The sequence below is a fragment of the Ictalurus furcatus genome, chromosome 1 (genome assembly GCF_023375685.1).
Source record: "Ictalurus furcatus strain D&B chromosome 1, Billie_1.0, whole genome shotgun sequence".
Lineage (NCBI taxonomy): Eukaryota > Metazoa > Chordata > Actinopteri > Siluriformes > Ictaluridae > Ictalurus > Ictalurus furcatus.
Window position 1 is genome coordinate 20,655,190 of NC_071255.1, and position 13,103 is coordinate 20,668,292.

The 13,103-nt window shown below is 38.6% G+C and overlaps 2 protein-coding genes across 6 annotated transcripts in view; both read right to left on the bottom strand.

Annotated features, from left to right (window-relative positions):
• Positions 1-5,715, bottom strand: part of bves (blood vessel epicardial substance) — a 14,107-nt gene extending 8,392 nt beyond the window's left edge. For 3 of the 5 annotated variants that reach the window (XM_053631736.1, XM_053631728.1, XM_053631754.1), the window contains exons 1-7: positions 5,182-5,715; positions 4,439-4,644; positions 3,438-3,562; positions 1,128-1,315; positions 602-710; positions 262-429; positions 1-129 (exon numbers count right to left, since the gene is read on the bottom strand). The exon at positions 1-129 is cut by the window's left edge and continues 13 nt beyond it. In XM_053631736.1, coding sequence (XP_053487711.1) covers positions 1-129; positions 262-429; positions 602-710; positions 1,128-1,315; positions 3,438-3,562; positions 4,439-4,628 — 909 coding nt within the window. In that variant the 5' untranslated portion in view covers positions 4,629-4,644; positions 5,182-5,715. The remainder of the gene's footprint in view (positions 130-261; positions 430-601; positions 711-1,127; positions 1,316-3,437; positions 3,563-4,438; positions 4,645-5,181) is intronic. The other 2 variants (XM_053631746.1, XM_053631763.1) reach the window with 1 other exon arrangement.
• Positions 5,716-6,309: 594 nt separating this feature from the next.
• Positions 6,310-8,814, bottom strand: popdc3 (popeye domain containing 3). The gene is made up of 3 exons (XM_053634562.1): positions 8,056-8,814; positions 7,080-7,188; positions 6,310-6,965 (listed from the first exon to the last, which is right to left on the bottom strand). The coding sequence occupies exons 1-3, from the start codon at positions 8,562-8,564 to the stop codon at positions 6,720-6,722; spliced, it is 864 nt and encodes a 287-aa protein (XP_053490537.1). The 5' UTR covers positions 8,565-8,814; the 3' UTR covers positions 6,310-6,719.
• Positions 8,815-13,103: the final 4,289 nt, after the last annotated feature.

A 13,103-nucleotide genomic window follows, 5' to 3' on the forward strand; every position in this document is an offset into this window, starting at 1 on the left:
ACCTGATCCGCCTCTCAGAATCTGATTAAGCACATCATCTGTGTCACTGGTGCTGGCCATGCTGTTTCTCATCTGCATCATAGAGAGCTGGGAGCACAAACTTGGCTGCCTCTCCATCTTCTTTACTGCCTGAGAAATAGTGACATCATAGTAATAACCACTGTCAGGATGTGCATCCATGCCATGCACATCAACAGTATCATAATTATATCAGAGTCAGAGTCATATAATCATTATCATCACCATTCATGGTCATCTTACCTTGTCACTAAGAGTGGGGTCATTCAGGGAGTACAGCTTGTTAGTAATGTCCTTGCCGATAAGGTACCTGAACACCTCATTCAGAAATGAGTCAGACTCCAGAAAATAAGTCAGCCTTTCTCTAGACCAGCACAGGTATTTGCAATTTTCCTCAGCTGTGATTGTCACCTGTCAGTAAGTAGATACTCATCAATGTTACATCATTCCATAGCTCTGAATTCAGCAATCCTGCCAGCATAAGGACAAGCTGTTCCCCTACACCCTCTGATGAAGGCTATGCTTTTACCTGTACTAATTTAGATGTGGACAGAGATTCAACTTTTAGTTTTAAGGACATTACCTGGAACTTTTCTCCCCTGTTCAGCTGTGTTGATCTGAACTCAGGAGAGTCAATAAAGGCATTGGTGTAAATGTTGTGAAGAAAATGCCCACGATACGACACCTTCATTCTGTAATAAAAGCACAGGCTTGTTTATGAAATATGGTGACAAAAATAATGGGAAAAAATACAGAGGAAGTTACAGAAAGCAAACACGATCAATGCAAAAAAAAATGTGTCTCTTAGAAACTTAAATGTTGGAATGAAGGACAATATTTCCTCTCCATATACAATTATTCGGCTGAGTGCAAAACATTTGAATAGGCATTTTACTCAAGTTAAATTATCTTGCTAGAGAAAAAAAAAAACAAACAATTCAAGATATAAATTATCAAAACAAAAATGATCTGCAGAAGGGTAAGATTATCTTGCACAGTTCTAGGTAATAAAACTGATCTCTTAAAGAAAAAGTATTGGTTTATTCAAGCTATTTCACTTTTTAAGCAGTTGTTTCCCCACAGTGATCGTATTCTCTTGAGCCACGTACTTCCCCTTGAGGAGAATGCTGAGGCGCTCATCCACTGAGGTCTTATCCTCAGCAGCATACACCTGGCCTTTCTTAAGAGTCTGGATGGTGCAGAACTGGCCAGTCAGCCTCTGGAACAAAGCTTCACGTACATGCAAGGGTTCAAACATCCGCTTATACACTGATCTCAGCTCCCGGTCGATCTTAATCTAGGAATGAATAAAAGATGACCACATCAAAAATTACAAGCAAAACGGCACCCTGTATACCAGATTTTGTATCCACAAAACTTCATAGAGGGAGAGAGAGCAATGAAGTGTGATGGACACAGGCATCTCAGAGGCATGACCTGGTTTTATAAAACTTCCAGAGTAAAAAAATTAACCTCACTTTCCAGCTGACCCTGCAGCATCAGTGTGGTGCATCACCAAAAAAAAAGTAAATCCTCCAATTTTGGAAGGGTCCAGATGATTTTCTTCTAACAAATTAAACAATCACAGACATCCATCACCGTGGCTTTTTGAAGCATTATTATAAGCATAGATAAATGCTGAATTACACACTAAAATTAATCCCAATCCAAATGTAATTGCAAAGCACAAGACTGCTGAAATTATGCTAAAGGTCACAGTTATAAGGCTCTTAACAGGAAACAATTTGTCTCGTGCTGCAAGTTGACATTATTCAACTCAAAACATTATTCAAAATGCATTGAATACATGCATTTACATGTAGTTTTACAGAAATCGGGGTGTAGATCTAAATAACGAACAAGCCAGAGGCAACAGTGGTAATTCCTTGAGGAAAAAAATCCATATCCATGAGATGGAGTAAGAAGTAACCCTGAGAGGAACCAGAATCAAAATGCAAAAGGGAACCAATTCTCTTTTGGATAACACTGGATGTGATTTTGATCATTACAGTCATATAGTAAAAAACTAAATTTACTGAAAATATATATGATGTTTGGTATATGAAAAATGTGAAAATAATTCTTAAAGTAATTAAATCCTGAGCATTTCTCTCTTTTATTTTTGTGCATAGCACCTTTAAGATCTGTCATCAAACCAGAAAATAATTTTTATTCCACTGAGATCCAACAAAAAGCCAATGAAGTCATTCGAGCTTATTAAAATTTACAGTGTGATAGTTGTTCTGCATAGTAAATTTGCCTAAACACATATTTTCAACACACTAATGTCCTTGACCTTGTTACAACCCGCTATCTTGGGATGGGAAGTTTTTGTGTGCTGTGACATATTTTGTGTGCAGGTCCAAACTCCCTCCCAGACTTTCCAGCCTGCCCTAGCCTGCCTTGCTCCCGCCTCCCAGGATGACCTTACTGGATGGCGGCCATATTTAAAGAGTAAGACGGAGTGAGAATGGTGTGGGATGTTGGAGGTGGTTACATGTGTTGGTGTTTAGAGATTGTGTTTGGTTGTGCTGCTTGTATGCTATTTTCTGACTGCTGTTCTGGTATTTGACTTTTGCCTGGTTTTTGGACTTTGAGTTTGGTTGTCCCTGTATCTGTTAATGAGTATTCTCTTCACTATTGTAATTATGTTCACTTAGTTCACCGGCAGTAGGGGGTGTGGCTGCCATTTCTTTTGGAAGAGGGTCCTTTTGTCTCTGTTTTTTTGCTTAGGTAGTTAGGGAAGTATCCTTGTATTTTCTTTCTTTTCCTTTTAGGTAAGCTAGCTAAGTAATAATAGAATTCTTTTGTTTATTGTTTTGGCCTTGGCCCACCCTGAAGTTACGCCTGGTTTGGTTAATTTGTACAGTTATATGTATATAATTGTCTGTTACAATATACCACAACCTTTTTCACACAACCTTGTTTGTGTTGTTATTCCTGGCTTCCCTTATTTAAAGATCAATCCAATTGAATCCCGAGCTGGTTACTCTGTGTGGCCTAACCTAGACTGGGCCGTAACAACCTACTTGATATGTACACAATATGATAAATTGTTATGAAATATTGAGGCAAAGGATGGCAGAAAAATTGCAGACATTATGGTCAGATACTTATAACTTAAATAGATAAGACATATCACAGTAAAAGCTAGCAGATAAATGTGTCTGTATATACACCTACAGTATAAAACTCAGGTGAATTAACTGATGATGTGGGGTCAGCAGTTAATAAACTAGTGGGGCAGTGTAAATCCAGTCAGGATGGACTGGGAGATGACATAAATAAAAAAGACCTTTGATTTGGATTCTTTCATCTACAGCTTTGTATGGGAATGTACTGTAAAATGGTACAGTAAACATACAGAGCCAAATACATTTTTTTTAATCAAAGAATGTACATCAGCAGTCAGTACTCACAGGTCTGCGTTTGTACAACAAGTAGAATAAATGCATGAAGTTGACTAGGAGAAAGACGGCATTCCAAACCATCACATCTAGTGTGCACCTGTACAGAGCAGCCCAGGTTATAAACAAGCAGCAACCTGCAAAAAAAAGTCACAGTCACATCAGTCAAACAATCTGTAGATTTGCACGAATATATTTTAAACACATATAGGGTTTAATTAGCAGCGCAGGTTTACAGACAGTGGAGCATTTGGGCAACAATGGAAAATCCACAGCAAGTTTCAGATTCAAACTAATTTAAATTACACTTCAAACAGAAAGAAAAGCCTTGTTTACAACTTTGCATTCCAAGTAATCTAGCTATAATTTAATGGCAAATCATTTAATTGACAGCACTAAAAGGTTTGAACAATTTAATAGTAATCTGCAGTGTGTCTTGTACATCTCTACATTGCTCTAAAAAATATTTCAAAATTACTTCCTCCCAGCATGTGCTTCTGTCATCTGTTTTTCTGAATGAACCATGGGACAAATTCCTACTACTCTTGTAATGAAAACTATTTTTCTTAAATTTCAGCATGTTTACAATTGTGAATGTTCCTGCTAGAACCCTAAATCCCGAACACATAATTTACAAACTAGAATGTGAATGTTTGTGCACTAATGTCTTTGCACTGTGTGTGCACATATGTAATAGTTGTATTTATTATGTGTATTTAATGCCCTGTGTTCTCTGACTATTATAGTGCCCAAATATCCCCTTGGAGAGAAATAATATAAGTATGTCTATATCTATCTAAAATATAATACATCCATCCATTTAATAAACCCTTGGCAACCTTATTTCTTTCTATAAACATGTAATTTGTTGAGGGAGAAATCAATGAGAGAGAAAATAACTTCAGCAACACACCAAATGTAGTCTGCACCAACTACATCTGTGAGACTGCAGCAAGGAAATAACCATGCGAGGTGGGTGTATGTAGTGGACAGCAGAGTGCGCTCAAACTGACCTGTCATCAGTAGAGGTCTGAGGAGGATCATGTGCAGGCCCACAGTGGTGGGAATGAGCAGGCCCACAACTAAACTCAGGTTGCCCAGATGGAATAGTAGATGATGAGCTTTCTCCCACTCCTGACAGGATGTAACATTTTCTGCCATCTCCGAGTTACCATAACTGGCTAAATCTGGCATGACGGACATTCTGAACTGCAATAAGCTGGAGTGGAATTTAGTGGGAAAATGGCACTGTTTTAGAACCACATGTGAAAAATATACCATAAAACTCCACACCATAAAATGTATATGTATAGACATTCAGGGCTTTCATTTTACCATAAAGAGCATTTTAGTAGTGGCTCAATTGCTAAATTGCTCAAGCTCACACACAACACAGACCAACGTGCCTAGTATAAACCAGCAAATAGACCCACATTATTTTTAAAAAGCTTCTTTTAAATTGGACAAACGTCAGTGAGCTTGTGTTTTTCTACTATATTCAATCTGAAAACATGTTCAGGCAATCCTAAAACAATTAAAACTCAATTACACTGGGACAAAGCACAGGCGATAGGTAAATCAACAAAGAAACAAGAACACTACGCAGAATTTAAGATGAACACAAACTAGTCTGTGAAGAGGAAAACGACAGATTCCACCTGGTCAACAGCCTGTTGTTTCTTTATCATCTTCTAGATCATAATGCAAAAACAAAACAAGAAGTACAAAATGCAGTACAAAGCTTATAAACACTTACCGTCTTCGCACTCAGTTGAAAGAAAGTATATTAATAATTCTCTGGTGGTTGAAATAGGACAGAAGGCGCTGTATGAGTGAGTTAGGTGAGTGAGTGTGTTAGTGCAGGAGAGCAGGGGGCTGCACAGTGCGAGTCGCGCATTCCAGCCTGCTGACAGCCATCGACTAAAATGGGCAAGAAGCTCACACACTGACAAACAGCGCCGCGCCTCGTGCACGCGCACTTAAACCAAACAACTAAACCGCTAGAAGGCGCTCATCAAAAGCGAAATACACACTTCATGTGGGCATTTTGACAAAAGGATTAGACTCCTGATTATGTTACACTGTATGGCCACATGTTTTTGGACACCTGACCATCGCACTCATAAACATCCCATTCCAAATTTAGCCCCCCATTTGCTGTTATAATAACCTCCACTCTTCGTGGGAAGGCTTTCCACTAGAGTTTGGAGTGTGGCTGTGGGGATTTGATCATTCAGTAACAAGAGCATTAGTGAAGCCAAGCACTGATATCGGAATCGGTATTCCTTTTCCAGTATAGAGAAACTGTAATGCTACAGCATACAAAGACATCCTATAAAATAAAACTATGTGCTTCCCACATATGGGATGGTCAGGTGTCCACAAACCTTTGCCCATATATTGCATCTGAACGGAATGGGGAAAATAGTACCCTATAGATGCACAATTTTTGCATTGTGTTGTTATTATTTGTTTGTTTGTTTGTTGTTCATGACTTCCCGAATGCATTCCTTTTCTCTAAATTGTCACCACGTACACTCTTAGAAATAAGATGGTCAGACTTAAAACCCTTAAGAGTTTATTCTTCTGGAAAACCTGAGAGCTCCAGTTTAGAACACTACAATAGAAAAGGCCTGCAAACTAGAACTTTTTCTGAGCCAAGAACTTATACAAATGACCCACTGAAGAAACCTTGAAGAACCCCTTTTCTAGGAGTGTGGTGTTCGGATAGATTCGGTTAGGAAATATGATTCAGTATGTGTTATTGTGTAACAGGGTTCAGTTTGAAGTGCGACAAATGAAAATCAGCACCACGGTCAGCGACTTAACAAAACGGAAATGATGTATTTATCAGGAAGCGTTTTCTGACCACAAGTAATCAAGACACGAGCAGCAAAAGGTGATTACAAAATCTCATTTATTCGGGAATTTAGATCTGCAAAAGCATTAGCTAAATGTCTTCTAGACTATCAGCTGAGAACATTCAAAGACATACTCAAAGTTACTAAGACATAATAATGGACAATTTAGACTTCTTTTTTTTTATTTTATGCAAATAATAGAGTAAGGATGCATCAGACTTGAATTTGAGGCATGAGATATGTACTAAACATTCAACATCAGGACTGTTATTATTATTATTATTATTATTATTATTATTATTATTATTATTATAAAAGGTGCAAAGGTCAAGTCTTTAGGAAATACATTTCCATCATGGACTTCCACCTGATTTCTTTAAGATTTCCTCTGATAAGTGGGAGGACATTCCAAAGCGGGGTCATAGCGTGGTTTTTAACTGTTGTGTGGTTTTTCTAACTGTGCCTGAGGCGTGTGGCAGAAGCTGGGTAAACGCAGATCATAGCGGAAACCGTGTGCGTCCAGCGCTCTGTCGTTCAGAGAGTACAGCTTATCGGCGATGTCACTGCGCACCACCAGCGCAAATATCTTGGCGATATATCGGTGTTTGGCAAAGAGCAGATATAACTTCTTGCGTCTCCAAGCGACATATGTGCAGCGATCGTCTGCTCTTAGTGATACCTAAAAGGAAAGGGAAAAGCAACAAAGCAGGTATAGGCTAAAATAAAAAGAACGCATTGCAATATTCACGTTGTTTTTATTATTTGTATTACATATTTTTTATTTGCGGCAAACCTGGAAAACTCCCTCCTCGGACGGTCTGAGTGAATCCCATTCAGGTGAATCCAAGAACTGGAAAGGGTATATGTAGTGTAGAAATTCTCCATTCACTGTAACACGGATTCTGTTGGAACAAACAAATTCCTCACTGACTGAATCCGGAATGGTGCCCTGCTCCCTATAAAAGTACATTATGAAATGACATTTTTCCAGGCCTGTATATGACGTGCACCCAGAGCATCATTTATGATTCAGCCACCTCTAAAAGATCAGTAGACTGTATGCACTTTATACACTGCCCTTATTTAAATTACACGCTCAGAAATAAAGGTGCCAAACTGTAATGATACCATCAATGGTACATGCTTAGTATGTATTTTTCACCTTTTAAATGATTTAAGATGCATAATTAAACCTTAAAGACCATGGATCTAGCCTATCTTTAGGCTATAGCTTTACCTTAAAAACTAATTAAAGCTAAACCACATGCACCTTCCCAGGTAAACGATACACACTAAAAGCGCAAAATATGTACCCTATATGTACTCCAGCGACAAGGAAAAGTACAGGTTAGTATCTTAGGTTTCTTTGAGGAAGCGTTCATATTTTGCGGCTATGGCTCAGGTGGTAGAGTGGGTTGTCCACTAATCGTAGGGTTGGCGGTTCGATTCCCGGCCCACATGACTCCACATACCGAAGTGTCCTTGGGCAAGACACTGAACCCCAAGTTGATCCCGATGGCAAGTTAGCGCCTTGTATGGCAGCTCTGCTACCACTGGTGTGTGTGTGTGTGTGTGTGAGAGAGAGAGAGAGAGAGAGAGTGAATGGGTGAATGAGACAGTGTAAAGCGCAAAGCGCTTTGGATAAAAGCGCTATATAAGTGCAGACCATTTACCATTTCAAAAACAAAGTTCCACTTTTAAGGGATAGACGATCCGAAGAAACCCGTCCAGATATTAATTTGTGTAGAATTATAGATGTCCATATTTACCTCCCGGAGAGAAGAACAGACAGTTTATCGATAGGAGTTTTGCCCTCGACTGCAAAGTAGTGGTCTTTTATGATAGTATGGATTTCCTGCTCACAGCAAGAGACGATCTTCCCGAAGTGACTGAGAGACACTCCCAACTTTTTGAACATGCATCCGTAGAGATCCTGGAAGTCCTTATCAAAAGTCACACTCCGTAGGCGGTATGCGACATGGATGACTTGAGCAACAGAAATGACAAACAGGACAAAAGTCCACGAAAATGAGTCCGTGGTGCACGGATTGGACCAAGCCCAAAAGGAGTAGCACAAAAAACCGAGCGACATCAAACTAAACATGTAGATCAATCCATAAAATCCACTACCACCCATGAAACCCAGTACCAGGAGGATATTAGCGAGATGAAAAACTGATCCTTCTGGGTCTCTTTTCCATTCTGTACACAGTGGATGTGCCAGAGGCACCGCGCTCAGAGTAAAGTTATTCTGCTCCAGAATAACCACAGGCTCCATAATCCCACCTCTTTAATCGCAAAACGTGTTCCGTAAATCAAGTCCAGTGCCAGAGTAACGTGTTTAATCCCAGATAAAAAATTATCACTCCAGTTCCTATTATCGCCTACTAGTACAAACGCAAAGCAACCGACATTTCTGAGTTCTCACGGGAGCATGAGAGACCGTTAGTCATGTTCCATTTGGAACAGTTTTGTTAGCTTAAGCAGAGCGCTCTTAGAAATGCTTTCCCAAAAATAACCACTGGGAAACGTTAGAGCAACGGGTTATATGTGCTGACATCGCCAACAGAAGAATATACATTGTGTTAATAGTTATGAAAAAGAAGTCCGGAGTAGGCTTTACACGCGAAATATGTGACGTTCGTCTCTAGACTCATGACTCAGGAGTAGGCTATGCTCTTTTTAATCACCGCTTAAAATAGACTTGGATCTATGTAATGTACAGTATTACACTGCTAAAAGGTCGTCTCCGAGGTCCTGGTGTCCGACAAATAATCACCGAGAAACAGATTCACCCTTAAAGAAAGAAAGTTAGACAGAGCGTCTGGAAGAGATCACATATTAACACAGGAGCATGTTCACTTCCATTAAAGTGCGCATGGAGTATGGACAGACTCCATAAGCTAGGAGTTCTCTCATTAATGAGGCATGAAACACTCCGTATGTGCCAGTGGCATTTGCTTAGCACTGTTTGGAGATAAATCAGTGTCAGTGAAATACCATTTTTAGACTAAAATAGCTTCCCTGGTTCCTTGCAGGTTACCTGACAGAGGAAGGTGACTTTGGTTGAGTCTCGGTTGAGCTCACCTGAATGAAAGATTGGGGACAAGCATTTGCTCCAGGCCCAAAAACATGACCTAAATCTCATAAAAATAAGATCACATTCTTACTATTTGAAATCTCTGGGGAGTAAAGCTTGCTAAAGTGTAACATTATAATGCCACAGCCATCTACAAACTTTTATGAACCTGCGTCACTTTCCTGCAGTAGATTATACGTGAAGAATAATACAAACATGCAAGAAAATGGTGTTCAGTGGACTGTTTTGTGAATGTGGAAGTATCTACTGAGCAAAACAAATATGAGCTTCAAGAGTAGGTTGTCCTCTGGCACTATCTTTATGCTGGATATCAGACACTCAACACATCTATATATAGAACCAGAGACCAGCTGTCTGCTTGCACATTTGCGTGTGTATGTGTGTGTGTGTGTGTGTGTGTGTGTGTGTGTGTCTGTACGTGTGTCTGCATATCCATCCAACCATCCATCTTCTATACCGCTTATCCTTCCTTCAGGGTCACGGAGAAACCTGGAGCCTATCCCAGGGAGCATCGGGCACTTGGCGGGGTACACCCTGGACAGGGTGCCAGTCCATCGCAGGGCACAATCACATACACACTCACACACCCATTCATACACTACGGACACTTTGGACTCACCAATCAGCCTACCATGCATGTTTTTGGACTGGGGGAGGAAACCGGAGTACCCGGAGGAAACCCCCGCAGCACGGGGAGAACATGCAAACTCCGCACACACAGGGCCATGGTGGGAATCGAACCCCGACCCTGGAGGTGTGAAGCAAACGTGCTGTGTGTCTGCATATTCACCAAATAATTAAGTAAGTAAATAAATATATAAACAAACAAGTAAATAAAATATTCAGTAAATTTATTGTACCAGACATCTCATTATGATGCTTGCAAAGTAAAATTGTGCAGTAATTTACCTCTACACAGCTCTGTCATTAAGCACCACATTCATAAAGGAATTATTTGAATTTGGCTAAACCTGATAAAAGTCAGTTTTAGTTCAGCTTATTTCAATTCACCAGAGCTACAAAGCTGCCGTTGTGTGAATTCAGAACAGAGGAACTAATTAAAATGTGCAGTGCAGGATTGAGAAATTCTTCTTTGTACTCATACTTACTCTCCTTGGTCACCTCTCTAAGGAAGGGACAAGGAAGGTTCAACTCACATCCTTTATTGGCAATACAGAATTTCCATCACATATAATGATCTGTTCATCTGTCTCTTACAAATGTTCCAAATGTAATTCTCTTACAAAATTTCCAAGTCTTTTCAGTTATTCCATTGATAATGTAACGAATGTACACATTATTAACGTGCACTTGAGAAACGTGTTCTTGAGACATAAGGGTATAAATTGTAGGTCATTCAGAATTCACCAAAACACTGACTAACAAACCATATTTGCTTCAGGCTTAAGTCACTAGCGCTGATGGCACACTGTATGGTGACCCAGCATCCTTTCTTATCAGTGTTATATATATATGACAGATCTTCCTGCTCAACCTTTTTCAAAGTAGCCCTACATGCCAAACATAAGCATACACACAGACACAGAATGGTGTGTGTGTGTGTGTGTGTGTGTGTGTGTATATATATATATATATATATATATATATATATATATATATATATATATATATATATATATATATATGCATACATACACACACACACACACACACACACACACACACACAAGGATTGGGAGCAATTTTTGATTCTCTCAGAAGCATACAGAGACTGGAAATTAATAATGTTCTTACGCTTTATTGTGACCTTTCATAGCAAAAACAAACAAACAAACAAACAAAAACCCAGTATAAACTTGTCAGATGGAAAAACTTTAGAAGAATGTGCTCTGATTTGCTTCCATGTTGGTGTGATTGACCTCACAGTTCCATAAGTATTCTTTAAATTCTTTAATGAGTCACTTTAAAAACCATTGGCGGAAAAGCATTTATCATTTAGAGGGAAAAAAAGTTAAATCTAGATCCTTTAAGGGCTCTTAGGTTGTCCTTCTGAGGGAAACTGAGTTTTTCTCTGTCAAGGGTGTGGGCTGCTATGAACCATTAACTATCCAAAGAAATCCTGAAGGGTTCTTCTTTATAAAAGTGTATAGATTTATAATGCTCAATCCATGTGTTTTCCTGTTCTACATGTGATATTTGTGGTATCACAACATTTATAGTCCTAGTGGAATTTACATGGAATTATGATATTAATATGTGGACATTGTATGTTTTATTTGGACCATTGTAGATCAAATATCAATGAAATAGCTTGGTGAGTGATTATTAAAGACTAAATTAGACTGCAATATCAAAGTTTAGTTAAGAGATATCCATGCATTATAAATTTAATCAGGATAAATGTTTAAATGAACAATGCCCCACAGTTACCCAAAAACTTAAACTGCATCCAGAAGTAATGAAGCAATCAAATATTTCACATTACAAGTAAAAAAAAAAAAAAAAAAAAAAAACTGTGTATTTGCAGAACATGATTTTTACAGTGGATCTCATTTTTTGTTTTTCATATTATAAAATGGCTTCAGCAATAGCCTCAAACAAAATCAAGTAATATTTGAAAAAATAATATAGTATAACTGATAATAACAATAACAATAAAAAGACATCTGATTGTTTTAATAACTGCCCTATTACGTCTGTACACATTGTACATTGAAAATGCCCCTCCCATCTGATAAACAAAGATAAGCACGCATGCACACACACACACACACACACACACACACACACACACATACACACACACACACACACATCTCATTTCCTCTCATATGTTATGTCAGCTATAACCTGGGAGTCATTCTCCTCAGTGACGTGTCCGTCACATTTGGGAATCAAGGCTGGCTTTCTGAAGGAGGAAAAGAAAAGACAGGCCAGAGAGGAAAAGCTCTCTCTGACAAAATAGAAAATAAGTAAGAAATATACGGGTTTCAATTTAAGCAGAAAAAAATATAAATTTTATCAGTCTTATTTTTCTCTTTTAGCTCAGGAGACATTTAAACCCATGATTATGAGGGAATTCATAGGGGACCTCGGATGAGGGACTCACCCTTGATCTATTGAATTTCTAGTCAGCTTTGTAAAACATTTACTTGTAACATGAGAAACTACTTGTAACAGCTTTTTTTTGGACAGACATAATGAATAGTCTATTAGAAATGGCAATCAGGGTAAATTATAGAGTTAAATCCCTCAAAATGGATACTGCTAAATATTCATGCTGAGAAAATGGATTTCAAAGATTCACTTCCACTCAGACTTGGATTGAATTGGCATGGTGAAATAGTTTCTGGCTTCTACCCTTCAGTCAATCTATGAACACGATGGGTTATGAATTCATTAGCACTTCCCACAGTGTTCTTAGCCTACTTGGCACTCTGCTCTATTATAATATTTTTAAAATATATATATATTTTCTGCTAGTCAGCCTGAACAAGCTTAGGAATGTTGTAAAAAGAGTAACCCTCTTTATTTTCAAAATAAGCTTAGTAATAAAAGTATATCATGAAAGAACAGAGATCACTGTTGAAGTATTTCATTCAAGAAGCAACATCTTTATAAGCAGCCATATGTAGGATAGACAGGAATTTACTTACTAAAGGTTGGGATCGTACTGCCACTTACACTCGTGACCAGACATTCAGACAGTTTGCACATATTTAGCATTTCCTTATAAAATCTACACATTGCTGCTTT